Below are 25,165 nucleotides of genomic sequence, written 5' to 3'. Positions count from 1 at the left end.
AAAACCCACGCCCATGTAAAAACCACGCCCGCATCAGTTTTGGTTACGCCTAAACTTTAACTTAAAGAAAACCTAACAATGGGAGCTAATCAAGGTAGAGAAGGAACTGATGCTGCTTCTAGAGGTCTCCCTGGCCGTCCCGGGGCTATCTCTCCCGGTAACAAGTACACCGTTCAACCGCCTGCATCAGCACAGGCTCTTCAGGCTCTACTGAATCCCGTCAAGACGACAGAGCATCATTCTTTGGACAGAACACTAAAGGGATTCCTGAGGCACTGTAACTTAGGAGGACTGGAATATAGACTAAGACTAGCTGGTGAGTCTCAGTGTCTGCGCTGTAATGAGTAGGCTACATACATTGTCTGTAATAGATGCAGGCATTGTTCATTCTTTACCTAATTGACCAAGAAGGGGAGAGTGATGTTGTAATCCTGTGGTTGGGTTTGTAGTATTAATGGCTTCACACAGTAACACCTGACCCTATTATAATATCCTATACATGTACATCCATCCACCTGCAGTAGTTTATGTTGCAATAATCTCATTATGGGATTGAATTAACTGGTGATCATTCCTGGAGCTTGAGAAGCTATCACTATAGAATAAATTACTATAGTGTCATTATGTATTGTTTTGATATCATGAATATTATAAAACTAATTGTATTTTCAAAAAAATGGCCCCAAAATTACTCCTAATTTGTATTACATTTTGTGAAGTTTGAGCTAAATTTTTGAGTTATGTAGCCCAGAAATTTAGCTCAAACTTTACGAAATATAGCCAGTTTTAAAATGGGAAAATACCCTGTACTATAGCCCATGATTTTTTCCAAAAAATGGCTCCAAAATCACTCCCAATTTTTATTACATATTCTGATACATATTGATGTCCTTATGCTGCGTAGAAAGTTTGAGCCAATTCCGACTTCAATTTTTCAAGTTATAGCCACTTAAAGAAATGGGTCAAAATCTGAAAATTTCCCTGTACTATAGCCCATGGTTTTTTCCAAAAAATGGCTCCGAAATTACCCCCAGTTTTTATTATATTTTTTGATGCATATTGATGTCCTTATGCTGCGTAGAAAGTTTGAGCCGATTCCAACAAAAATTTTTAAAGTTATGACCATTTAAAGAATGCAACCAAATTTCATGTTTTTAAACCTTACCCTGTGTCATAGGTATCTACTCACTAGAGGATTTGGTTCATGTTGATGAGGCAAAGCTCTGCCGTCATGGTTTCACTCAGCTCATGGCCAAGAGACTCTACGACTCGCTTGACGAGTATCTTGCAGAACCGGAAGAGATCACACCTCCTGTTCCACTAAGGAGACGCCCATCGGAATTGGTGCGGAGGGTACAGATGCCATTTACTCGTGCCTCGACTCTTATGAGGAGCCGCAAGAACTTTGGTAAGATGAACACAAAGAGGGGCAGCGCGAGAGGGAGAACCCCTCCACCCCCGAGGAAGCAAAGACCAGTTAGCCTGAGGATGCCTGACGAAAAGAAAGTCTCACAAGAAGGCTCTTTCTTAATCTCTCCTACTCACTACCCCGAGTTATTACTCTCTCAGGAGAACATGACACCTGTCAATCCGTCATCACCCACTGGCCCACTGTCAGCTGCAACACCAGCTAATGATGGAGGTACAGCTGGAGAATATGATATTATACCAACACTCATCGAGTCATTGCCTCCTATTGATCCAAACTCCGAATTTGACGTCATCCCTTCTGTCATTGATGGACGCAACAGCACTTCCACTAATAGTAATGCCACACCTACTCAAGTCACACCCATAGGGCCAGCCCAGTCTATTTTATTAGAAGTCCCCCAGGCAATAGAGAGGTGTATATCAGTGCCTGATGGTATACATAGATTAGAGGATGGACTGGAAGAACAGGACAGAGAGGAAGAGGGAGGAAGGGCAGTCGACACTCTTTCATCTCTGAGAGGCTCCATATCTCTCTCGTCCTCCTCTCCTTCCTTATTTGGACTGGGGGAAGAGAGAGAGGGAGCCAGTCCTTACCTTTCTCAAGAGGTCGACCCGGTCCAAGAGGCACTTGATACTCTTCACGACTCTTTGGGGCGATTGGAAGACGTTGTGTCCTCGATGTATGTCCTTCTTGACTTCTTAAAGCAAGGTTACTGGGTACTGACGCACCCGACAGATCTTGAGGCTTTGGTTAAGAACATTAATCAATTCATTGATGATTTGGAGCTCGTTGAGCTGGGATCTCGGGTTATGAAGTACATTATGTTCCAGAGTTTGAAGAAAGGAGGATCCTTTTTCCGATCGGAGGCAGAGTTATCTCTTGCTGTCTGTCAGTGTATTGTTAATGTGCTTAAGCTTTACCCTCACAGTCAGAGGGTCCAGCTGAATGGGACTCAAGCTCTTGCTAACCTGGTTAGACTTGGTGAGTAAAAGAAAAGAAATTACGATATAAAAGATTACAATTATTGTTAATATTTTTTTCTTTTTAAAAGACGTGTCACTTGGTGATGCTTTGTTGAATGCGAAACTGTTTCCTCATTTTACTACAACTCTTCAGTTGTATGGAGACCACGAGTCAATGTGCCTAGCGTTGCTTAATACGCTTGCATCAATATCAGCTTCAATCACCAGTGAGTTATGATAGAAATAATTGTAGTTCATGTACACTACAATAATTTGATATTTTTCTCAAGGTGCTGGAGATGAGCTATCTGTTGGTTTTGAGAATGTACTGAAGGAAGCAGTGAATGTAATGATGCTTCAATCGCATAACATAGAGATACAAACCTATGGTCTCTCCTTCATTACTTTGTCACTCATAGATGGTAAGGAGAAAGGAAAATGTCTTGCAAGGTATTAAGTGGCATTGCCTTTTTTCTTTCCAGTTGCTGCCCGGATTAATGGAGGCTTGATGAAAGATGTAGTTACAGCAATCATTAATTCAGCTAATATTCATTCAGATAACCCTGATGTCGCTGTAGGAGTCTGCAAGGCTTTATCTGAAGTAGTGTCTCATGGTACGACATACAGTACTGACTAACATGATAATTATGATATTTGTTATGTGCAGAGGTGCTTCAGGAAGAAGCTTTAAGAGAATCAGTTACTGGTTGCTTGCTCTCTGTATTGGCTGATCACACAAAATCATCCAAAGTCCAAATGTGGGCATCTTATGCACTCTATCAACAAGTCTCTTATAACAGTGAGAGCCAATCATTAGATTGATTTATATCCAAATACTATATATAATTCTTTTCTTTAGTATCATTACTTCCACTGGTTCAGGATACTGGAGTGATAGAAAAGTGTCAAAAGACATTGCCTCATCTTTCGAAAGAGGCCCAGTCCTATTTGCAAAATCTCACTGAGATGGCATCATTATGAACTACAATGTCTATATTTTGCTTATTATTATTATTATTATTATTATTATTATTATTATTATTATTATTATTATTATTATTATTATTATTATTATTATTGTTATCATTATTGCTATTATTTTATGTATTTTAGCTAAGCTGTCACTTCATAAATAATCATAAGTCTTTGTTGGTTTATATGTGTGTGTGTATATATATTCATAAATTCTATAGTTGTATTCATTGCTTCACTGATTAGTTATTGGATGAAATTAGCCTACATCAAACGCTAGTGGTGTTATTCATAAAATAAAGCAGCAAAGGAAATGGCTGAGAAAAAGGGAGTACAACAATCACAGCACTTCCCTCCAGTTATGTATCTTGCTGGAAATGAAGAAGATTCTTTGATATCTTTTGAGGCTTCCACCTCGTCCATCACTTCTTCTCAAGTGTCTTTGAATCCCTCCACTGTGACTGCATTAGGTCAACAGCCAAGGACAGAGGAAGAGGATCAAGTTGACCTTTCCTTGTCTTCAGAATGGGAAGATGAAGGAAAAATCGGCACTACTTCATCGCTGCAGAATATGATGGCAACTGATGACATATTGAGGTGCAAACTGAATGTATACATACAAATATCAAGTTGCATGCTTTTTAACATATCATTTCTTTCTAGGAAAAATACAGAGACATTGATAGCTAATGCTGTTAGAACAAGAGGCCTGTCTAGCATCATGCTTGGACCTGCAGAAGATAGTACCAGCAGCAGTAGCAGTGATGAAGAAACAGAAAGTGATGAAGATGATGAAAAACTTGAAATGTTTCCAGACGTATCTGACACAAACACAACTGCAACCACAAGCAGTTTTATGACTATCACAGCCAGCAATGATATCATTGACGATACAACTGAAGATCTGATGAGAAACTATGGAATGAAGCAACTTTATACTCCAAAAGGACAGGCTTCTGAACAAGTGGCAAGGACTGCCATTATTCCATCCATATCAATATCATTGACAGAAGCACTGAATGAAATGGAAATGCTAACAATAGGAGAAAGTGTCCCCACTATTGAGGATGCCAATAATGCCTCAGTCACAGGAAATAATGATGAAATATCAGTTGGAAAACACGATGAGCCCTTGAATGAAACACAATCATTAATAGACACTAACAATACTGTAACAACACATGAAGCATCTTATACTGACAATACTACACTCAATAAGAAACCAATCACAAATGAACTTTTATCTCTTGGTAATGTACCAACTGAAGAAAAAGTCACAATATTACTAAAGAAGGTATGATACACACAATACATGTACTGATAGGTGTCGACAAAACTATACTAGGTGAATCAGTTACAAAGAGAACATTCGATAATGTTACAAGAAATGAAGAGACAAGAAATCAAATTAGACCAAGCACTTCAACTAAACAGGGATCTACAAAAAACAGGCAAGACGACTTGTTTGTCAATTACTATCTTCAATGATATTAAATTGTAATTTGCAGTAGAGAAAGAAAGAAAACAAGAATGAGTTATAATGAAAGATATTAAGCATCAAGTATCAAGCGGATTGACAGTAGAAGAAAACGCAACACCCAAATCCTCCACCAAATATCACACAACATTGACTAATATTAAGTGATAAATCATACCAAACAAATATAATACAGAAAAAATCACTTTATTTTTATGTACTACTATATATAGGCAACATTGGTGAAAAAAATGGGGCATATCAGCCACACTATACACAACCAACTGCAAAAATAGTATTTTAAGTCTACTCTTAGAAACATGCAAATTATGAGAAGAAATAAGGGAACAAATCAATCCCTTGTTTATTTATGAAAGACTGTTAGTGCTTCCACTGCCAGGTAGGTGCTGTTGCTCCAGTGAGGTGTTGTTTGAAAAGGCAAGCTTAAATGTGTATGCTTGTGTACCTGTCGATAGAAGAAAAAACAAACGTTATAATGTAAAAAAATATTTAAAAATAATTATTACAAAAATGATATATAATGTGTGGACTAACTCTGCGAGTAGACTTGTTGATGATTAGCTAATATGAATGCTTCCAGTGCAGTTTCTGTGTCACTCCACTCCATTAAACCAGTCGCACTCTTGGCTACTAATGAAGCACACACACACACACACACACACACACACACACACACTAAGTAATGATAATGCATGGATAAAATATACTTACAAGATCCTTGAGAAAAGAATCTTATTTCTTTGGGTGGTGGTGCATTGACATTAATGAAAACCTAGAGGAGAGAGAAACGTGAATGAAAAATAAAATAAATACATGTATGAGGAAACTCACAGCTTTTAACTTGTCCTCTGTGCTGTCTGGTGGACTGTTGTAGAAGTGCATGATAGCTCCAGGGCCTACAATCCTATTCTTGCTAGTACCTTCTGCAGTTAAAAACCTACAGGTAAACGGTAAATATAGGGGAAACAAGGAGAGGTAAAAGGGCAAACCTGTTGTTCCTCGACTGAGAAAAATCCTTCCAGCAGGGAGACCCATCTGGTAAAGTATCGCTTTGACTATAATCAGCTATATAACTGTGCCTGGAAAAACTATTGATATGCCATCTATAACACACTGTGTAGCCAAAAATGTGCTACTGTTAACAGAAAAAATATAAAAATGGAGAACTTTCTTCTATTCATTTTTGGCAAAATTTGGCCAAACATCCTAAAGGTACTTCCTCCCAATTTTTGAGTGGCTTTCAAAATTCATAAAAAATCCAAATTAAATCGGAATCAGCTCAAACTTGCTACACAACATAAAAACATGTATATGTATCAAAAAAATATTATAAAAATGGAGAATTCTCTCTTAGCCAATTTTGGCAAAATTTGGCCAAACACCTTGTACTATAGTACAGGGACTCAATTTGATTTACTTGAGTTCAAGTGTCTGTTTCATTATTTTCTGTCCATGGAGATACTGGATGGCATTCCTAGCTCCTTGAGGTGAGTCCATGTGAACCATTGCAGTGCCAGGCTTGTTCACTAATAACTTAACCTACACACACAAATATACGGTGATGTACTATATAAACTTATTTTCTTATCATTTCCAATCATTTTTCTACGCAACACATAAGCAACTGTCCCACTCCCAATACAAACCTTCAAAACATTTCCATAAGAACAGAGAAGGTTGAAGACATGGTCGCAGTTGAAGTTCCTATCTAATCCATAAAGCATTATAACAGAACCTGAGCCAGCAACAGCCTGCGTCCCTACAAAGGGTGCAGAGTTGGTAGGCTGGGGAGCTAAACAAAGAGGAGGAGACTATGATGTAAAGCAAAGATACAGTACACTGTGTACCATAAGGAGAGGTGGAGAAAGGTCTCATTTGCTGTTGCTGCTGCTGCATTGGAGGGACTCTCGGGAAATTAGATTGTAGCCTTTGACCTATTGGAACAAAAGAGAGCTCAATCAGTAAACCACACCCACCCACCACGATACCTTGGCAACAGAATTATAAGTCAATAACAAAGGCACACAAAAGTTATTAGATGCAAGCACAATAGCTAGCTACTACAAAAGTTGGCAAGGGATGCTACAGGATATGCAACACTAGTAGTACACAACTGACAATACATACACTGAGCTAATGAAACAATTCTTGTCATGCATTTACTAACTAAACTAAATGAGACACAGTGCCTTGCATAAAGAAGTGGGCGTGTCACATTTATAATTTAATTAATTGGGTGGGTGGTGGGTGCACGTGTGTGTACCATCACCATATAATAATCTCGACTGCTCCGACTATAACACACCACGGCAGAGCTCAGAATGTCCGGACCACGCCCCTACAGCATTGAGTGGTGGTGGGTGGGGATGCAAAGACGTAGTATGGTATATGTATTGTGAAGGGAAATAAAAGAAAAGTGAGGCTTGGCTAGGGGTTAAAAATACTGCTGTGGTAGTGGATGGGTGGGTGGTGCTATCTTCAGAATTGAAGAATTGAGGGAGGGAAGAAAGAGTGACCATTACCTTGAACAGTGTAATCACAAGTCATGTCATCGTTTTTAAATACATTCAACTTGTTGGTCTGGATTTTAAAAGAGAGAGAGAGACAGAGAGAGAGAGAGAGAGAGAGAGAGAGAGAGAGAGAGAGAGAGAGTTCATAAAGGATAAGTAAACAAAAATAATCCTTAAATTATCAATCATTAATTGCATTAATTTTTACATACAAACACACATTCATTACATACCCTAGCAAACTCAATCTTTAGCGTACAGCAACCTGCGTATATATCCGCACCATCCAGCTGCTGCTTGGCCCGCTGAGCAGAATGATTGGAATCAAACCTAAAACCGAAAGTGTTAAGGAAAACACACTGGATTGCACCTGATAAAAACAAAGTGAGACGTTTACAAAACTTAATATAATACTAAGGAAAGAGTAGGAAAGAGGAAAAAGTGAAAATGTTGGGGATCGTAATAGCTCAATAATGTAGGAGGATACTCTACTAGGACTTGGAGACCATTCTTCCTGAAGATGACAATGCGCTGGACAAATCCATAAGGAGTACAAATCGTTCTAATGACATCCTGAGGGAATAGTAGGAGAGAGAAAGTAAAATATATTTTTAAATCTCTCTCTCTCTCTCTTTCTAACAGCAGGAGTATCTTACTACAGTGATAGGATAGAGAGGATTAAAGATGGTGAATAAGAGTATGTGATTCTCCGGGGGCTCATTAGGATCAGGTGCAGTATTATTGGGAACCACCCCATAAGGCGACCTAATGAATAATGACAATAATAATACAATGCCTACAATACCAGCTGCAAGCATGAAAGCGAATAGTGCTATCAATTCACTGGATGTAGGACTAAGTTGTTAGATTGTCTGTTAACAGACAAAATGGTTACATTCAGTCATGTTAACACAGAGAACAAGAGTATTAAATGATATCTATTGGATCAAGTTATTGATAAGCTATCAATAACAAAGGCTCAGTCTTCTTATAATTCTTAAGCCTAATATGGCTGTATCATTATTAGAATTATTGTATGTAATAGCATGCAGGCACCATTATAATGCAATAATAGCACTTAAGACTGTTTACCTAGTGATCTCTGAGCTGGTGGAATAATTAAAGTAAACTTGCCGATCCATGATAAAGATTTGGTGTTGCTGTTGATGTAAAAGGAGAGAGAGGGGGAAGCCATTATCATAATCACGCCTTCTTTGCATGTACATTCACAAGGCAACACATAGTATGTCAATAAGGAATAAATAACATTAATTAAAGGGAACAATACGACTTGTTTAGAATTCTTCTCATATTACTGCTAGGAAAACACACCTGACAATGGGTAACACAAGCAATGGCATCTTCAATCTTTTCAAATTCAACCAGCGATTGACGAAGCTTAGGCATCATTGTGACATACCTAGAATAAAGAAAGAAAAGGGAGAGAAAGAGCAGTCAGTGTAACTGTGGTAATATTATTATGATAGAAGAAACAAAATGGAGGAGAGGAGAGTATGTTTATAGAACACCTACAAAAGCTCAGGATTTTTTTAATTACCCGATTTTCCCAAATTGAGAGAGAACATTGACAAGGAGCGTATGAGTGCAGCCATCGGGAACAGCTCTAGCGTGCACCACACGGGAAGGAGGGGCGTTGTGAGGGTCAAGGTGACCCTTTCCAGGCTGCTGTAGGACCTTGTCCTCCAGTTTGAGTCTTTTCTGCTCGGTGCCGTAAGATCCAAAAGAGAGAGAATCCGGTGGTAATGGGTGCTTCTCTGCCATTGCCCCACTAGAGGCACATGCTCGATTTTCGTGTGTCACAGGATACTTACCGGATACTCAAAGTCACCGTACATCACCGGATATCTCATGTCAGTCTCCGCCTACTTTGGCTTTAGACCCGCCCATAAGAGATCCTTGTTCTTTTTGCTTGTGAGCTTTGCAGACTGTGTATTGTACAAGCTTATACAACACGTCATTCCTGTCTCGTGATTTACAGGAGATCAATATGGCAGCTCTATTACCACCCGAGACTCAAGGGATAGACAAGGCGATATTTGCTGAGCTCTATCGCTGGTGCAAGGAGGGCAACACAGGGAGACTGAGGGACTTTCTTTATCACGAACCCAATGCTCAAGCCTACTTTAATACCAAAATGACCAAAGGGAACACCCTGATTCACGAAGCCGTCGAAAACGGACAGCCTGACGTTCTACAATTACTCTTACAGAACGGGATATCCTCAGAAACAAAGGGAAAGAACAATCAGACCCCACTTCACATTGCAGCCGCCAAAGGGCACGTTGATTGTCTTCGAGCCTTGCTTGAGGGAGGGGCTGATATAAACTCAACCGATGACTTTGGGAACACTGTGTTCAGCAGGGCTGAGAGAAGCAAGCGACGTGAGCCTATACAACGACTACTCAAAAGCAAAGGTTTGTTTGTTGGGGAGACAGTGAGACATTCAATGAGCTATTGCTGCATTTTATTTACAAGCTGTTGCAGCGTACATCACTGCTGCTGTTTAGTCCAAATTAATGAGAGAGAGAGTGATAAGACTAAGGGAGATTTTGTCTGTGTACATGTATGTTTTATAATGTGTACCATTATGATGCCTCTCTCTGTTTTCACAGCATCAATTACTTTAATCAACATAATATAAATAACTTAAAGCGCATTCATTATCACTCTCATCATGTTATTATTATTCTATGATGAGCATAGAGATTGCCAGCATAGCTAGTACATGCTAATACTCCTACTCCTCTTGTTTGTACAGAGCTTGTTCTGGTTGCCTGTAAAAGTGACAATCACATTCTTGAGAAGAAGTTGACATATTTTGCAAGTACAGGGACCAAGCCAGACATGAGAGACATCGAGGAGGCACTGCTCCAGGCAGTTCTCTCAGGAGCTGATGATAACATTGCTCCATTGATACTAGCTGGAGCTAGAAGGTAATCCTTTTTTCTTCCTCTCTCTCTCTCTCTCTCTCTCTCTCTCCATGTATTCATATTCTTATTATCTCTCTGTGTCTCTCTGTATTCCCTTGTTTATGTTTTCTCTTTACTAATTATTTTCACTTTCATATCTTTCTCTCTTTCTCTCCTCTTAGGCTAGACTGTGCCCTGTATCTCGCCATACAGCAAGAGCGCTTCAAGGCCATTGCCATGCTCATGGTCTGCAAGGCGACAATAACCGGGGACTGTCAAGCCATTCGCTCCCTCATATCAGAGCCACCCCCGGTCTCCTCCTCGACTAACTGGTACATGTCTGAAGTCCACAAGCTCCTCTCTCAAGGGACTGTCAAGATGTACTGTCCCATTGCTGTATCTATAATGGTAAAGAACTATGACGCTACGAAGGAGCTTCTTCTTTGCACTGATCTTGACATGAGGCGAAAGACAGTAGACTGGAGTAGACTGAAGTTGACCCTACTCCATCATTCTTGGGTTTACTCAATCGCTCCGTGGGTCGTTAACCTCAAACTAGGCAATAATAATCTTCGTAAACTCCCACTTGAATTTGTCCATGCAACTCAGCTTAGGAGATTAGATCTTTCGTGTAATCTTTTGGAAAAGATAGAGATCGGTTTGTTTTCTCTTCCTAATCTCGAGGGACTGAATCTTAGCCAGAACAAGTTGCGTGACTTACCAGAAGACACTGTCTGGTCTCAGACTCTAACTAACCTTGACCTGTCCTCTAATTTCCTGACTTCCCTACCATCCTCCATTCAACACTCCTCCCTTGAAGTCCTCCAACTCTCTGGCAACAAATTCACGTCCGTACCAAAGACCCTCTGTAGAGTAAGAACGCTCACCACTCTAGATCTGAGCTCCATGCCAATCTCTTCTCTACCCAAAGAGATTGAGATGCTTGACAAGCTGGCTAATCTTAACGTCACTGATTGTAACATATCAGATCTCCCTGCTGGCGCCCTCCCTGGCAGGGGGTGGGTGCGTGGGTTTGTCAAGTCCCGCTCTCGTTCCAGTAAACCCTGTAACATTGTGAAGCTCATCATACTCTCAAACTCTAGTGTTGGTAAGGTAGTCCTCTTCTCTCGCTTGCGACAGGTCATATGTCCCCATGGCTCACACCTACCGGAAATGGACTTCTTCCAATGGCACTATCGCCCATTCAAGTTCTTTGGTATCCAGAAGCTTATATTCAATACGTGGATGGTTGGAGTCCAGAAGGATTATCGTATGCTTTATCCATGCCTCTATACAGCCAATGCATTGTATACTCTTGTCTGGGATCTGACTAAGACTGGCGACATAAATAATATAAAGCTCTATGTTAATAGTATCTCACGACACTTCCCGATGGCTAATGTTCTAGTGATTGCCATCCTTCCGGAGCCTTACGAGACTTGGGCAGAGTCGAACATGCCCCAACTCAACAAGAAAGTCCATAATCTTTTCTCTCAGCGCTCCATTCGTTTCCACGGTCTCCTTACCCTCTCAGGTAGCCCGTCTCCTCGAGACAACCCTGTTGATGTACGCATGAAGATATACGAAATTGCAAGTCAAATGAGTGCCAATGGTTCACAGGTCACTGGTCGCCAGTACCCAGAGAATTACTATCATCTCCTGCCAGTTTTAGAGCGTGAGCATACTAACCTTAAGACCAGTGGTCAGCCAGGTATAATGGAAGAGGGAACCCTCTGGTCTCTGCTCTCATCGGCCATTGATCAAGATATGCCTGACAGCATGGAGCTACCTGTCATGATATCCTTCCTTAAGGAGAGCGGGTACTTGATGCATTTTGATGACCCGAACTGTCGTCTCAATCAATTCCATTTCCTACACCCAGAGTGGCTTGTGTTCACCGTTCATAAGCTCCTTCATCATTTAAATTACTATCATGCGAACCATCCCATCGTTACGCTCCATAAACTAGTCAGTCTCTTGAAACTGGGCGGGGAGAAAAGACTCACTACAGCTGTCATTCGACTCCTCATTCGTTTTCATATCGTGCTACCAATCTCAAACTCTGCCTACCTCATCCCGTCCCTCCTCCCTCACAATCCTCCTCCTCTGGCTATGATACAGGTTGGTTGCTATCGAAGACAATTCATTCCAAAGGGTCGTCCGTTACCTGAGGACTTTTGGTTCTATTTGATCAGTCACCTTCTCTTTCATTTGCCGAGACTGCTCAAACCGGATGATTCCACTCTCCTAAACCTATTGAAGGTCATGCAAGAAGATCCTGTCAGAAACCACCAGCCGAGAAAACCTCTTAATTTACACCTGGACATCGGGAAAGAGGAAACAAGTCTAATGTATTCTCCTACTGAAGATGAGAAAATACCAGGAGGGGAGCCTTCGTCTCATGTACCTGTGAAAGGGAGGGGTACTACAGCTAAGAAGCAAAGAAGCTTTAGCGATAGTGGGGACACTGAACTTCAAGTACATGCAACTAATGATGCTGGCACCATTGAAGACTCCACCGTTTCAACTGTCAGTAAAAGGATAAGCAGTGATCCAATCAGTATATGCCAGGGTATCATAGTCTGGCGTACTGGGATACAGTTGAAGACCGGTAGCGGAGTCCAACTTACCATTCACTCTCAGTCCAGTGACCTGGGTCTGGAGGAGACTGGAGTTGAGGTTTGTTGTACTGAAGATGAGGAAGGGATAGCTGCAATGGCCAAAGTCTGCTGGCTCATACAAAGAATATTTGAGCAAAGATATCCAGAGTTCTCTCCAAAGATACAGCCTTCGTCTCAAAACGGTCTGACACAGATAATACTCTGTCCTCAGTGCAGTAAATCCCCCTTAGGGGGTGCAACTAATTTTATTATTGAGACGTGTTTCGTGTCATTAAAAGAGCAAGAGTCCTTTACTCACAACTGTCATCATCACGATGACCCTATACCACTTAGGGAGCTGATACCAGATTATCTACTAGTTGATCTTCCTCCTTCACTTCAGCTCAATCAAGACTCATTCTCGTACCAGGAGGCTCGCCCTGTCTATCGTGATAACTCTACTATACTCTATGATGGGACTTTCAGTGGTAATCCCGCTACAGTCAAGAAGCACTTGTTCTCTGAGTCAAAGTCTTACTCTGTCCCTCTCTCTGCCATGAGACAAGAGCTTGAGATGCTAAGTCTTCTCTCTCACCCAAACATTATCAAAGCGTACGGCTACTGCTTCTCTCCTCCGAGTCTTGTCATTGAGAGGAGTCCATTGGGTACTCTACTTCAGAAACTGAGCGACAACGAGCAAAAGATCAGTCGTCTTGTCCGGTTTCACATTAGCTGTCAAGTAGCCTCGGCACTGGCTTATCTACACAAGCACAACGTTATATACAGGACACTCAAATCAGACTCCGTACTTACCTGGTCCCTGGAGTTTGAGGATGAGGTGAGTGTCAAATTGGCTCATTTTGATCGAGCTGCTTTCAGTACTCCAACTGGTATCCTCAGTAAAACTGACTTCTCATTTTATCCTGCCCCAGAGATGGTCAGATACGAGTTCTCCGAAGAGTACACTGAGAAGGTTGATATTTATTCATTTGGTATACTCCTTTATGAGCTTGTCGCTCGCTGGCAGCCGTTCACATCTGATAAAACGGCGATGGCTCACAAACCTAAACTGACTGGTCTCTCCACTTATGGCTTTGGCTCTCTCGTTAAACTCATGGAGGAGTGTTGGGAAGAGGACCCAACTCTACGTCCCTCTGCCCTCGATTTGCTTCACCTCCTCTCCGAGCCACAGTTCCAGTGTCACTTGAGTACCCAGACGCTAAGGGATTGTGTCTCAGTCCGTGGTTGCTGCTACGTCCCGTCGTTAAGCCAAGTATGGGCGTACGGTGAATACAATGTGAACATTGGTCGCGATACTGGAGAGGGTAGCGAGTTGCTTGTCGAGGGTACACAGGTATTTATATTAAATGCTACTAATCTGACTGTCCAGGGGAGCCTTGAGTTGAAAGAGAGGGCTAATGCGATCTGCACTGTGGATAGCAAGGTCTGGGTTGGGATGTTAGAGGCATGTATTCATGTCTATGACTCGACATCCTTCAATTTTACTGACAGAGTTTTTGTAAAAGACTCCGTAACGGACATTGCTACAAACGACAAGTATGCTTTTGTGGGCCTGGCAAATGGGACTCTCACGTATTACGATAAGCTAAAGTTCCCATCGGTTTCTGGTGATATTGAGATTGGGAGTAAAGCTCTCATTTCAATGCTTTCTGTTGGAGAGTGCTTGTGGGTTGTCTGTGGCAATGAGATTATCGTCCTTTGTGTCGACGACGACGACATAACAATTGCTAAGAGATTGAACGCTGCCTCTTCCAACCATCAGGTATATGCTCTCGTCCTCTCTGAGAGAAACTCTCTCGTTTGGTGTTTCATTAAAACCTCCCTCGTCCTTATTTGCTGGGACGCCTCCTCCTGTGCTCAAGCTGGCTCTATTGACTTGACTAATACGCTGACTGGGATATGCTCACAGGCTGGACTGGAGTCTAATAACCTCCGTCTCCTCTCTCTTGAATGCTGCCAGGACATCATTTGGGTCGGTGTGTCTGTAGGTATCATCGTTCTTTTAACTGCCACACCTACTCCGAGAGTAATCACTTGGTTCAGGGCGCACCGTAGCTCCCCTCGTTGCTTGATAACGGTCCCTGACGCGAGTGTTGATAATTTCCAGGTTGTTCTGAGCGGAGGTTTTGGGGAGCATTCGTACATAAGGTCGTCTGCTTCTCATGATAACGGCGTCATTATGTCCTGGCAGGGAATGAGCAGCGATGAGTTAGAGACGCTGGCTAGGAGGTGGAGGGAGAGGAAGGACAAAGAGGAGGCTGAAGATGAGAGCAGAGTGTGAATGAGTTGTTGTTCTATGCGTGTAGTATCTTTCTTATTATTATTATTGTTATTATTATTATTATTATTATTATTATTATTATTATTATTATTATTTTGTGCTATAATTATTATAATTGAATAATTATATCAAAAATCACTATTGATTTAATAATTATAATTGCTTTATTTTAAAAGATTAAGATTCTTTGAAGTAGGCGTGCCTGGCGTGGTAAATAAGCAGCAAGAAAGAAAGCAGTTTTACAGATTCATTTCCTCTACTCCTCCAGGATGAATGTAAGTTATCAGTAGCTTTAGTCATAGATGTAAGCATCTTTTCTCAATTATTAGGCAGCTACCATGACGCTCCCGCACAGTAAGTCCATGCATTCAATGGGCGGTTATTGTATTTTATTTATCTCTTAGCTAAAGATGGGACATTGGATTACAAAACCCTTGGCAATATGATATCAGCCTCGATTCTAGGAGAGGTTAGTCATTAGCAAGAGGCTAATCATTATATGAACATTATCTCAGGTGGTGTATGCTAATGCAGTGGACAGGGAACATTGCAGGGACCCAGCTGCTCTCATTAGTTCCCCTTCTAGTGACATGTGGCAGTAAGCTCACAAGCAACTTCTTGTTTCTTTGCTAAACTCAAAACTCTTTCAGTTTATTATTGTTCTCCGTGCCAAGTCTCAATATCCTATTGATACGTCCTTATTATCACTAATCTATGCTTTATACAACAGGTTCTATTACAAAGAGGATGGTGTAGTTATATTGAAAAAGAGGATACCACACACAAAGATGTGCTGGTGAGTGCTTGGTACCTAATTGAGATTTGGAAATGTTATTCTTTTGTTGCTTTTGTTTGCTCTGCAGCAAAAAAGGTGTACATATACATGTATATCTGCTAACGAGTCCCTTGTTTATCATTATTGATGCATAATGATTCCATAGTACATATATTATAGTACATTAACTCAGTTATCATAATTGACCTTTTAATATTTTGATTGTATAGTATGATAGTGCCCATTATACTTGTAATGCAAACCAGTCTGACTTGTTTTTCAACTAAAAGAGTGACCTTTGCAGTTGCAGCTTCATAATGATTAAGTGTTCCTATAAAAAAAATCATCATCATCATAAATTTGTGTATTTTTTCTAGTTTTATGGGCAGAGGAGTTATTGATGCACCAATGGAGAATGTGGTTAGCTACCTCCAAAAGTTTCAGAATAGATTAGAATATGATGAGACATTACTGGTACATGACCCCTAATACATCAACTCTATTAACTACTTCTCTCTATAGCAACTTGAGGTCTGTCAACAGTTCTCAGACAACGACTGGCTATGTAAGAGAAGCTTCAATGTTCATCTTTTATTAATGTTCTCAATAAATGCACTTTGTAGTGTACATGGCACACAAAGCCAAGCAATGTTTCTTTACAAAGCATCGTGATTTTCTGTACTACTGCAGGACTTCATTTGTGGTATGAGAGATGAGGGGGAGGGTGAGAGAGAAAGAAAGGTTGATTGTGGCCAGCATGTAAACAAGCACATGAGCGTTAGTGTGATTGAGTAATGAAATTCATAGATTCCTATAAACAGTTATAGTGTGACCTTTAGCTTAAAAAGCAATAAATTTTTTTGATTCATTAATAGGAGGGCAAGTATGTGCAAAGTGTCTTATCAGTTGAAGATAAGGATTATCCTCATCGGCCTCCATACATCAGAGGAGAGGTAAGATGGATAAGGAGCTATTAGTATACTAAATTTGTAATCAGAATCATCTCTTCAAGGGCAGTGTTTATGCTTTTTTTTAATGGCTATAACTTTAAAAATTGAAGTCAGAATCAACTCAAACTTTCTATGTAGCATTAGTATGTATATATGTCTCAGAAAATGTAATGAAAATTGGGGGTAATTTTGGAGCCATTTTTTGGAAAAAAACCAAGGGCTATATTATAGTACAGGGTATTTTTTCAAAATTTGAAGATTTAAAAAAATGGTCATAACTTGAAAAATTGAAGTCGGAATCGGCTCAAGCTTTCTACATAGTATAACTACATCAATATGTATCAGAAAATGTAATAAAAATTGGGGGTGATTTTGGAGCCATTTTTTGGAAAAAACCATGGGCTATAGTATAGGGTATTTTTTCAAAATTTGAAGATTTAAAAAAATAGTCATAACTTGAAAAATTGAAGTTGGAATCAGCTCAAACTTCCTAAGTAGCATAAGTAAATCAATATGTATCAGAAAATATAATAAAAATTGAGGATGATTTTGGACCCATTTTTCGGAAAACCATGGGCTATAATAGTACAGGATATTTTTCCAAAATTTGACATCTTTAAAAATGATCAGCAACTCATTTCCTGTTTTATAATTTATTATTATTATTATTAATTATCAGCAGCCCACTTCCTGTTGATAATTAATTTTTAATAAAAGTTAATTAGCAGCAACTCATTTCCTGTTTCATAATTCATTTTTAATAAAAGTTAATTAGCAGCAACTCATTTCCTGTTTCATAATTCATTTTTAATAAAAATTAATTAGCAACAACTCATTTCCTGTTTCATAATTCATTTTTAATAAAAATTAATTAGCAGCAACTCATTTCCTGTTTCATAATTCATTTTTAATAAAAATTAATTAGCAGCAACTCATTTCCTGTTTCATAATTCATTTTTAATAAAAATTAATTAGCAGCAACTCATTTCCTGTTTCATAATTCATTTTTAATAAAAATTAATTAGCAGCAACTCATTTCCTGTTTCATAATTCATTTTTAATAAAAATTAATTAGCAACAACTCATTTCCTGTTTCATAATTCATTTTTAATAAAAATTAATTAGCAGCAATTCATTTCCTGTTTCATAATTCATTTTTAATAAAAATTAATTAGCAGCAACTCATTTCCTGTTTCATAATTCATTTTTAATTAGCAACAACTCATTTCCTGTTTCATAATTCATTTTTAATAAAAATTAATTAGCAGCAATTCATTTCCTGTTTCATAATTCATTTTTAATAAAAATTAATTAGCAGCAACTCATTTCCTGTTTTATAATTCATTTTTAATTAGCAGCAACTCATTTCCTGTTTCATAATTCATTTTTAATAAAAATTAATTAGCAGCAACTCATTTCCTGTTTCATAATTCATTTTTAATAAAAATTAATTAGCAACAACTCATTTCCTGTTTCATAATTCATTTTTAATAAAAATTAATTAGCAGCAATTCATTTCCTGTTTTATAATTCATTTTTAATTAGCAGCAACTCATTTCCTGTTTCATAATTCATTTTTAATTAGCAACAACTCATTTCCTGTTTCATAATTCATTTTTAATAAAAATTAATTAGCAGCAATTCATTTCCTGTTTCATAATTCATTTTTAATAAAAATTAATTAGCAGCAACTCATTTCCTGTTTTATAATTCATTTTTAATTAGCAGCAACTCATTTCCTGTTTCATAATTCATTTTTAATAAAAATTAATTAGCAGCAACTCATTTCCTGTTTCATAATTCATTTTTAATAAAAATTAATTAGCAGCAATTCATTTCCTGTTTCATAATTCATTTTTAATAAAAATTAATTAGCAGTAGCTCACTTCCTATTTCATAAATTTAAAAAAATGCGAAATCCATAAAATTTTTGGGCCACAAAAATTTTCCGCTATACGGTAATGTGAATTAAAATAATCGTTATCTGAGATTTTAAGTGGATTATATTTGACTCTCTCATCCTCTGCAGATAAAACAAGGCACGGGTTGGGTGGTAGAAAAATACAATGACAGTGAATGCTCTTCATTAGTCTCATATGTTGCACATGTAAGTTTATGACACTCTTCCATTATATTAAATAATCTTTATAATTTTCAGTTGGATTTAAAAGAGTTACCTCCCGTCATTGCTAATCGTGTCCTCCGTCGTCAGCCAATGGCAATAAAGTACATAAGGGAGAGAGTCATGAAACCAAAAGTACCACTTAACTTTGGTGCTGCTTTCATTGACAGCTCACAGCTTCAATTTTCTGAAGAAGATCAAAAATTCGAGGAATACACATCAATGAACGAATTCATAGAAAACATCGATATCGTAGACACCAAAAAGAAAGAATCAACAAATAAACGTAAAGTGAAAATAAATATCGAAGGGGACAAGAGTTCAGAGGAGGTCATTAGACCAAGGTGTTATACGCACTCACTTCCAGATATGAATGATCAAGAGGTTAATGGCTCTCCTTCCTGTGCTTCTTCTTATTACTCAACTCGTGCTAGCTCAGTCGAAGTTACAGTTGCAATTATTGAGCCTAAAATTACCCACATCAATGGCACTACTGATGATAGCAAAGAAGAAACTACTAGCAGTGTTGCTGCAGAGAATGGAGTGATTAACGAGGAGATGAGTATCAAAGCAAAGCAAGCTAATAGTGTGGCTCAAGAATTCCCTAGTTACAATCAATGGTCAGGCAATGGAGGAGAAGTGCCAATAGACTCTCCAAATGATGGACATAATTTGACTACTACCTAATTAGAATTTAACTATCACACGCACATTAGCATACAAAAACTGGTAGGCATACGTGTTTTTACAAACTTTTTGTATTATGTTTCATTATTTTTGTGTAATCATTATTATTATTATTTTGTCGTTTTGTCTTTATCATAAATGGACTATTATAGTGTGACCAACAATGTATTCGACCTTTTCAATCTTCATCATGATCCGATTCAAAATCATCTGTATAATTATATGAGTCTTCATCAATTTCTTCCATTATGCTATTAGAAGATACAGAAACACTCCCCGTAGCTCTGACATTGCTATCAGCATCAGGCAATATTTGTTCCCCTTTCTCTTCTTGTGAGCTCTCTTCTTTTGTCTTCTCTTTCTGCTCTTCTGCTTTTTCATCACTCCCCTCTTCTTCCTTCTCCTCATCATCATCATCATCTCCCTGCTCAGTGCTCATCTGCCCCAGACTCTGCAGTGATGTTGCTAGGTATATTCTTTGACCAATATTGCTCCCAGCACTTAAAAATGACTTGACCTTGCTCACCTCTCCTTCAGCCCGAGCAATGGGCAAGGACTCAGTGCTCTTACTCAAAACAGAAATATCCAGTTTCCCTTTAGATTGTAAGAGTATTGAAGAGGAAGAAGATGATGATGATGAAGGTGAAATATTGATTGCTGGTGCAGGATAGGCAAAAGGTTCAACAAGAGTTGGAATGTCATTGTGAGATGCTGAGTGATGAGGTGATGGAGGAAGCTCCGGTGAGAGTGGGTGTGAGGATGGACTTGATGATTTTAAACTTAAATTGCTATCATCTTTGTTAATAGTAGAGCCATTTCTTCTTGTATGATCTCTCATTGAAGATGCATTCAATGTCAATGGTGATGGAATGGTAGATGGAACTCTCTCCATTGGCTTCTTTAAGGAGGACACTACTTGTGATTTCTTCTTTCTTTCACTATGCTTTTTGCTAATGGTGTCATGTTTTATGTAATAACCATCTTTCTCCCCTCCTGATTTCTTTCTCCTCCTTTCTTTGGTTTTCTTTTTCTCCTCACTAGAAACTTGTGACACTGCCTCAGTTTGTACTCCTTTGCTCAATGTCTCTTTAGCTCCTTCTCTTCTTGGTAGCATTTGTCTTAAGCACATCACTTCATCACAGAGTGCAGATAAGACTGGAAATGGTCTATCCTCTAATAAAAGTGGAGTAGAAGGAGAATTAGAAGATGCACATGTAGTTTCAGTATTTCTAATAGGATTGTCTTGCTTTAAAGGAGGTGATCTTAATCCAATGTTCCTCCAAGGAAAACTGTTGGGGTTTCCTTCCATAAGAGCAGCCCAATGCAACGACTCATCTCTGGGATGAAACGATGGACTTATATGTCTTATTTCCTTGTCTCCTTCTTTCTTTTTCCTTCCCTTTTCATTATTCTCTTCTCTAGATCTTCTTTCTAATAATCTACTCCTCTCTGGTATTTCTTCCAAATCAATGGAGCTCAGTGAAGTGTTGCTGATGCTTCGTGTAGCAGTGAATTGAAGAGGAGGAGGAAACCATGTGTTAGGCAGGTAATACTTCACACTAACGGCAGGTAGTTTCTGTCCAGTAACTGAATCAATATCAGCATTAACTTTAGAATCAATATCAGCATTAACTTTAGAATCAATATCAGCATTAACTTTAGAATCAATATCAGCATTAGCTTTAGAATCAATATCAGTATCTATTTCAGGAATAGATTTAATATTAGTGACTTTGTCATCATGTGCTGACCCATTGTTATTCAGGGTATCGCGACCTAGAGCTGCTACAGGTGGCGAGGATTGTCCCGTGACTAATAATTTTATTTTAATTACAACATGTCCTAGCACATCATTTGAGCCATCCTTCAATAAATGTAATAAGTAAGTCTCATTAATCAACGCGTGATCATTGGACCACTGTACATTTGGCATTAAATGCTGCATCCATTTTTTGCTATCGTTCACTGCCCCACTGGCCAGTATAATGTCACCTGATGTGTCACGTGACTGCATGAGACACAGGCTGAGAGAAAAAGGTGTGGTATCTAAGAGTTTGATAAAGGAGGAACGAATCATTGAGAACTTGCATGCCTTTCCTTTTGACGAGGCTATTTGTGGCCTGAAACAACAAAACATAATATTAAACAAGACTAAAATATGTGACTTTACTTTCTTTTCAAGAAATCAATACTCAGTTGAATAAATACTGGAGGAAAGTCCAATAGTCGAACCCCCAGAGATAATAAAGAAGTATCTTCACTTGCTACTCCTGATTCTAGGTGGTAGTCCAATTCTTTCACGAAGAAGCGAAATTCAAAATTACAAACATCCTCCTCTGTCTTGACAGCCATTTTTGATGTGGCGGGAAAATATTCAAATAAAGTAGGCGGGGTCAAAGCGTGGGCGTACGTACTACTGCAGCTACACCCACGCACTATTTCTTGCTCTTATAAAAAATGAATAATAATACATAACATTAAAAAAAACACATTCTCTATGCACCAATCGCATCATTTAAATATGATCTAAGTGTACAAGAAAGTCTGTATGCTGTGTGGCAATGCTTGAACTTTGAGTGCTTGAACAGATTGTTCTCCTGCAGCTCCAGCAGTAGCCACATCAGCTAGTTTAAACTCTACACTCTCATCCCCAGTATTCATCACAATCACTACAATGCTTTTTTCAGGCGTTAGGAAAGCTACACATTCCAGACTACTGCTCCCAGTCACACGACTATTGATCCTCACCGAGCCACGAGGAACATACTTACTGCAGAAAAAGAAAGTAAAAAAACATGCAAAAAATACATCAACTGTATGCAATGGAAGCTTCACCTTATGTGTCCTACATAATAATAAAACACTTGAGGATAGAGGACCTGTGTCTCAAGGTCAGCCAATATCATGGCAGCACTCCCACATTTAATCAATCCTTCACATTCTTGAGGTCCAGCATGATTAGGGCCTCCATATCTGTCCAATAGGAGGTTCCAGTCAATGAAACCAACCACCCAGTTATTGAAATCCCCAATCATATCGTGTGCATAATGCTCTCCATGTTCCCACTTTGGGTTTTCAGGATTTTTCTCACGAGCCACAGTAGCTTCAGTTGCCAGTATTGGTTTACCAGGTTGAAGGGAATGAGCCGACTGAAGGTTTTCAAAGTCGTCTCCGCTATACCAGTGTACCGCTGTCCCCCAGGCATAAGACGAGGCCTCAGGATCAGAGAATATAGTCTCCACCCATTTGACTACGTGGTTCTTGTTATGATCATATATTAAGAGCTTTACGTCCGGGTGAGAGGACCTGAGAGACGGTCCTAGATACTCTTTAATGAAGTCTCTCTGAGTCTCAGGGTCAAAGTGCATGCCTTCATATTCCACTGGGCATGCTCCTGGCTCATTCTGAACTGTAACTCCCCACACTCTCACTCCTTCCCCTCCATAGGCTTCGATGAACTTTACAAAATATTCTGCCCACGTCTTCTTGTACTTGTCCTTGAGCCTACACTCCAGACAGGAGAGTGGACAGTACGGCAGGTCTAATACTTTCATCCAAGCAGGAGGGCTCCAAGGAGACGCTAAAATATATAGCGAGTCATTGCTCCATTTATTGAGCGTAGCATTAGCCTCTCGAATGAACGGTATGATATAACCTTTATCGTGTTCAATCGTAAAGTGGGTAAGGTTCTCGTCGTCTCTCACCTCATCGTACGTGTAGTGATTGTACGAGAAGTCGCATGATCCAATCGGGAGGCGTCCCATGTTGTATCGGAGACCATCCTCTGAGAAATACATGTTCAAGATGGCTGCCTGGTGGGTGGAGTTCAGTTTTGAGAAGACGTAAGAGGCAGAGTCGGTGAAAGCACCACCAAAACCAACAATTGTCTGATACATGAGTGACCTAAACATTAGCAGAGACAGTTGTAAACTAATGATACTACTATAATAATTATTAAAACTATAAATTAATTATTTTGAAAATGTCCTGCAAGCACCTGTTAATAGTAACTCCAACAGTGAAGTTAAAATCAGAAGAAAAGGTCAGATTAGGTGTTTGAACTGTCAACCTATCACTAGTGTCCTTGGCAGTTCTAATCCACTTCACATCACCAGTAGAGCTGCTAGCACTGCTGGCTGGACAGCAAAACAGGTGAAGGACAAAGACAAAACAGAGAAGAGAGGATGCCATGTTAGTAGAGCACTTTGTGCTAAACGTGTGGGCGTTATGCTACTCATCAGCTCAGTCAGGAGTCCATAATGTTGGGTTCAGTCTATTTTTATAGCTAAACTAATATTTCAAAACTGCAAACTAGTGCTTGGCAAGATGAGAATAAAAACAAAAATAGACAAACAAGAAACAACTATACATGTACAACTGGCTAATGAATTGTCAGTGGCTACCTAAATTATCCTCTAAGCAATACTACACTAAAACAAGAACTAGTAGGAGAAAGTTGAGGCTAAGATTAGGTGTCCTTTGGAACAGGTACACGAGTTGACTTCCATATGTCATCACAATATTCCATTATCGTCCTGTCACTTGAAAACTTACCAACGGCAGCAATGTTTTTAATGCACATTGATAACCATTGGCGGCGATTCTAAATAAAAATAATTGATACTGTGATAAATTAAGAGTATTCTTACCAAAAATGCTTGGGACACTTTTTCCTGACACTCAATATACGATTCATAATCTTTCATGAGGCAATACCTACATACAACACAATACATATAATCATGTGAGAGTCACATGATTACATGCGTATCATGGGAGAGGAGATGATCAACGATGCTGTGAAACAAAGATGGCTGATTTGGAGAATAGTAACCGTTCCTTATTTGGTCAATGGCCAATTTCAATTCCTCGTTAGCTTCTTAATATTGTCTTGGATTGTATGTGCTTTATAAGAGAATGATAATAAACACTTTATAAAACAGTTCCAGTACCCAGATGACTTTAGTTCCTGAACTTCCTTCACATTCATGCCAAAAATGAATATGTTCTCCGGGCCCATTTCTTCCCTCATCTCAACATTAGCTCCATCTAATGTATCTGTCTTGTACATGTATATATATGCATAGTGTCTCCTTCCTTTCCATCTCTTTTCTCTTACATTGATGTCTTCAGTAGTTCTGAGTATATGGCAGCTACTCCATTAACGCTGTGTGATCCAATGATAGCAAGGTAGGCCATGTTGATCCTCTTCTCTGGTTCCTCCTCAAGAATAGATAAACTTCTCAGCCTGTCTACGTCACTAGGCCAGTGGAGACTTATAGCCTATACATCAATCAATGAGTACGACTGAAGTCTGAAGCAACTTAGCAAGCTAAAGGTGGGCATCGACTATGTGGCAACTTTGTTGCCAGTACCTCTGATGTGGCCGTGCAGCACGTTGCACTCCACTTCATGCAACATGTTG

General features: G+C 39.2%; 6 protein-coding genes and 1 pseudogene across 6 annotated transcripts; 3 read left to right on the top strand and 4 right to left on the bottom strand.

Moving 5' to 3' along the window:
- Positions 1-31: 31 nt before the first annotated feature.
- Positions 32-3,640, top strand: LOC109581826 (uncharacterized). Its single transcript, XM_019996245.1, has 7 exons — positions 32-316; positions 1,178-2,413; positions 2,484-2,621; positions 2,685-2,816; positions 2,877-3,008; positions 3,062-3,193; positions 3,254-3,640. The coding sequence occupies exons 1-7, from the start codon at positions 79-81 to the stop codon at positions 3,373-3,375; spliced, it is 2,130 nt and encodes a 709-aa protein (XP_019851804.1). The 5' UTR covers positions 32-78; the 3' UTR covers positions 3,376-3,640.
- A 404-nt stretch (positions 3,641-4,044) lies between these two features.
- Positions 4,045-5,162, top strand: LOC109581825 (uncharacterized). The gene is made up of 2 exons (XM_019996244.1): positions 4,045-4,660; positions 4,712-5,162. The coding sequence occupies exons 1-2, from the start codon at positions 4,088-4,090 to the stop codon at positions 4,865-4,867; spliced, it is 729 nt and encodes a 242-aa protein (XP_019851803.1). The 5' UTR covers positions 4,045-4,087; the 3' UTR covers positions 4,868-5,162.
- LOC100638467 (heterogeneous nuclear ribonucleoprotein L-like) lies at positions 5,004-9,205 on the bottom strand. The gene is made up of 15 exons (XM_019996241.1): positions 8,933-9,205; positions 8,707-8,794; positions 8,467-8,534; positions 8,031-8,139; positions 7,862-7,947; positions 7,608-7,704; positions 7,387-7,444; positions 6,712-6,798; positions 6,511-6,656; positions 6,282-6,403; positions 5,854-5,952; positions 5,696-5,801; positions 5,576-5,636; positions 5,399-5,494; positions 5,004-5,309 (listed from the first exon to the last, which is right to left on the bottom strand). The coding sequence occupies exons 1-15, from the start codon at positions 9,154-9,156 to the stop codon at positions 5,212-5,214; spliced, it is 1,545 nt and encodes a 514-aa protein (XP_019851800.1). The 5' UTR covers positions 9,157-9,205; the 3' UTR covers positions 5,004-5,211.
- Positions 9,206-9,332: 127 nt separating this feature from the next.
- On the top strand, positions 9,333-19,906 carry LOC100638341 (leucine-rich repeat serine/threonine-protein kinase 1-like). The gene is made up of 14 exons (XM_019996233.1): positions 9,333-9,809; positions 10,154-10,328; positions 10,487-15,202; positions 15,475-15,481; positions 15,536-15,560; positions 15,611-15,675; positions 15,722-15,804; positions 15,937-16,002; positions 16,359-16,455; positions 16,504-16,546; positions 16,605-16,684; positions 16,857-16,934; positions 18,961-19,038; positions 19,090-19,906. Exons 1-14 carry the CDS (start codon positions 9,383-9,385, stop codon positions 19,738-19,740), a joined length of 6,591 nt encoding a protein of 2,196 aa, XP_019851792.1. The 5' UTR covers positions 9,333-9,382; the 3' UTR covers positions 19,741-19,906.
- Positions 19,761-22,125, bottom strand: LOC109581824 (general transcriptional corepressor trfA-like). The gene is made up of 2 exons (XM_019996240.1): positions 21,911-22,125; positions 19,761-21,860 (listed from the first exon to the last, which is right to left on the bottom strand). Exons 1-2 carry the CDS (start codon positions 22,090-22,092, stop codon positions 19,919-19,921), a joined length of 2,124 nt encoding a protein of 707 aa, XP_019851799.1. The 5' UTR covers positions 22,093-22,125; the 3' UTR covers positions 19,761-19,918.
- Positions 22,126-22,128: 3 nt separating this feature from the next.
- LOC100638213 (putative glucosylceramidase 3) lies at positions 22,129-23,972 on the bottom strand. Its single transcript, XM_019996242.1, has 3 exons — positions 23,738-23,972; positions 22,576-23,643; positions 22,129-22,510 (listed from the first exon to the last, which is right to left on the bottom strand). Exons 1-3 carry the CDS (start codon positions 23,929-23,931, stop codon positions 22,267-22,269), a joined length of 1,506 nt encoding a protein of 501 aa, XP_019851801.1. The 5' UTR covers positions 23,932-23,972; the 3' UTR covers positions 22,129-22,266.
- A 44-nt stretch (positions 23,973-24,016) lies between these two features.
- LOC100638087 (glycogen phosphorylase, liver form-like) lies at positions 24,017-25,111 on the bottom strand (annotated as a pseudogene).
- Between the last annotated feature and the right edge of the window lie 54 nt (positions 25,112-25,165).

The sequence above is a fragment of the Amphimedon queenslandica genome, unplaced genomic scaffold, assembly GCF_000090795.2.
Source record: "Amphimedon queenslandica unplaced genomic scaffold, v1.1 AMPQUscaffold_13416, whole genome shotgun sequence".
NCBI lineage: Eukaryota > Metazoa > Porifera > Demospongiae > Haplosclerida > Niphatidae > Amphimedon > Amphimedon queenslandica.
Note: the sequence above shows the minus strand (reverse complement) of the source record. Positions and strands in the feature narration are given on the sequence as shown.

What these genes read in the sequence shown, in the direction of transcription:
- LOC100638467 (XM_019996241.1), bottom strand. Translation starts at nt 9,156, where the DNA reads ATGGCAGAGAAGCACCCATTACCACCGGATTCTCTCTCTTTTGGATCT. An exon ending in ACCAGCTCAGAGATCACTAG is followed by an intron (nt 8,140 to 8,466) that starts GTAAACAGTCTT and finishes ATTATTCATTAG; the next exon opens with GTCGCCTTATGGGGTGGTTC. An exon ending in CAGAGGACAAGTTAAAAGCT is followed by an intron (nt 5,637 to 5,695) that starts GTGAGTTTCCTC and finishes TCTCTCCTCTAG; the next exon opens with GTTTTCATTAATGTCAATGC.
- LOC109581825 (XM_019996244.1), top strand. Translation starts at nt 4,088, where the DNA reads ATGCTTGGACCTGCAGAAGATAGTACCAGCAGCAGTAGCAGTGATGAA. An exon ending in TCACAATATTACTAAAGAAG is followed by an intron (nt 4,661 to 4,711) that starts GTATGATACACA and finishes AAACTATACTAG; the next exon opens with GTGAATCAGTTACAAAGAGA.
- LOC100638341 (XM_019996233.1), top strand. Translation starts at nt 9,383, where the DNA reads ATGGCAGCTCTATTACCACCCGAGACTCAAGGGATAGACAAGGCGATA. An exon ending in CCACACACAAAGATGTGCTG is followed by an intron (nt 16,003 to 16,358) that starts GTGAGTGCTTGG and finishes TATTTTTTCTAG; the next exon opens with TTTTATGGGCAGAGGAGTTA. An exon ending in CTCCATACATCAGAGGAGAG is followed by an intron (nt 16,935 to 18,960) that starts GTAAGATGGATA and finishes CATCCTCTGCAG; the next exon opens with ATAAAACAAGGCACGGGTTG.
- LOC109581824 (XM_019996240.1), bottom strand. Translation starts at nt 22,092, where the DNA reads ATGGCTGTCAAGACAGAGGAGGATGTTTGTAATTTTGAATTTCGCTTC. An exon ending in ATTGATTTCTTGAAAAGAAA is followed by an intron (nt 21,861 to 21,910) that starts GTAAAGTCACAT and finishes TTGTTGTTTCAG; the next exon opens with GCCACAAATAGCCTCGTCAA.
- LOC100638213 (XM_019996242.1), bottom strand. Translation starts at nt 23,931, where the DNA reads ATGGCATCCTCTCTTCTCTGTTTTGTCTTTGTCCTTCACCTGTTTTGC. An exon ending in GTTGGAGTTACTATTAACAG is followed by an intron (nt 23,644 to 23,737) that starts GTGCTTGCAGGA and finishes GCTAATGTTTAG; the next exon opens with GTCACTCATGTATCAGACAA. An exon ending in TATTATGTAGGACACATAAG is followed by an intron (nt 22,511 to 22,575) that starts GTGAAGCTTCCA and finishes CTTTTTCTGCAG; the next exon opens with TAAGTATGTTCCTCGTGGCT.
- LOC109581826 (XM_019996245.1), top strand. Translation starts at nt 79, where the DNA reads ATGGGAGCTAATCAAGGTAGAGAAGGAACTGATGCTGCTTCTAGAGGT. An exon ending in TACTTTGTCACTCATAGATG is followed by an intron (nt 2,817 to 2,876) that starts GTAAGGAGAAAG and finishes TTTTCTTTCCAG; the next exon opens with TTGCTGCCCGGATTAATGGA. An exon ending in ATCTGAAGTAGTGTCTCATG is followed by an intron (nt 3,009 to 3,061) that starts GTACGACATACA and finishes TGTTATGTGCAG; the next exon opens with AGGTGCTTCAGGAAGAAGCT.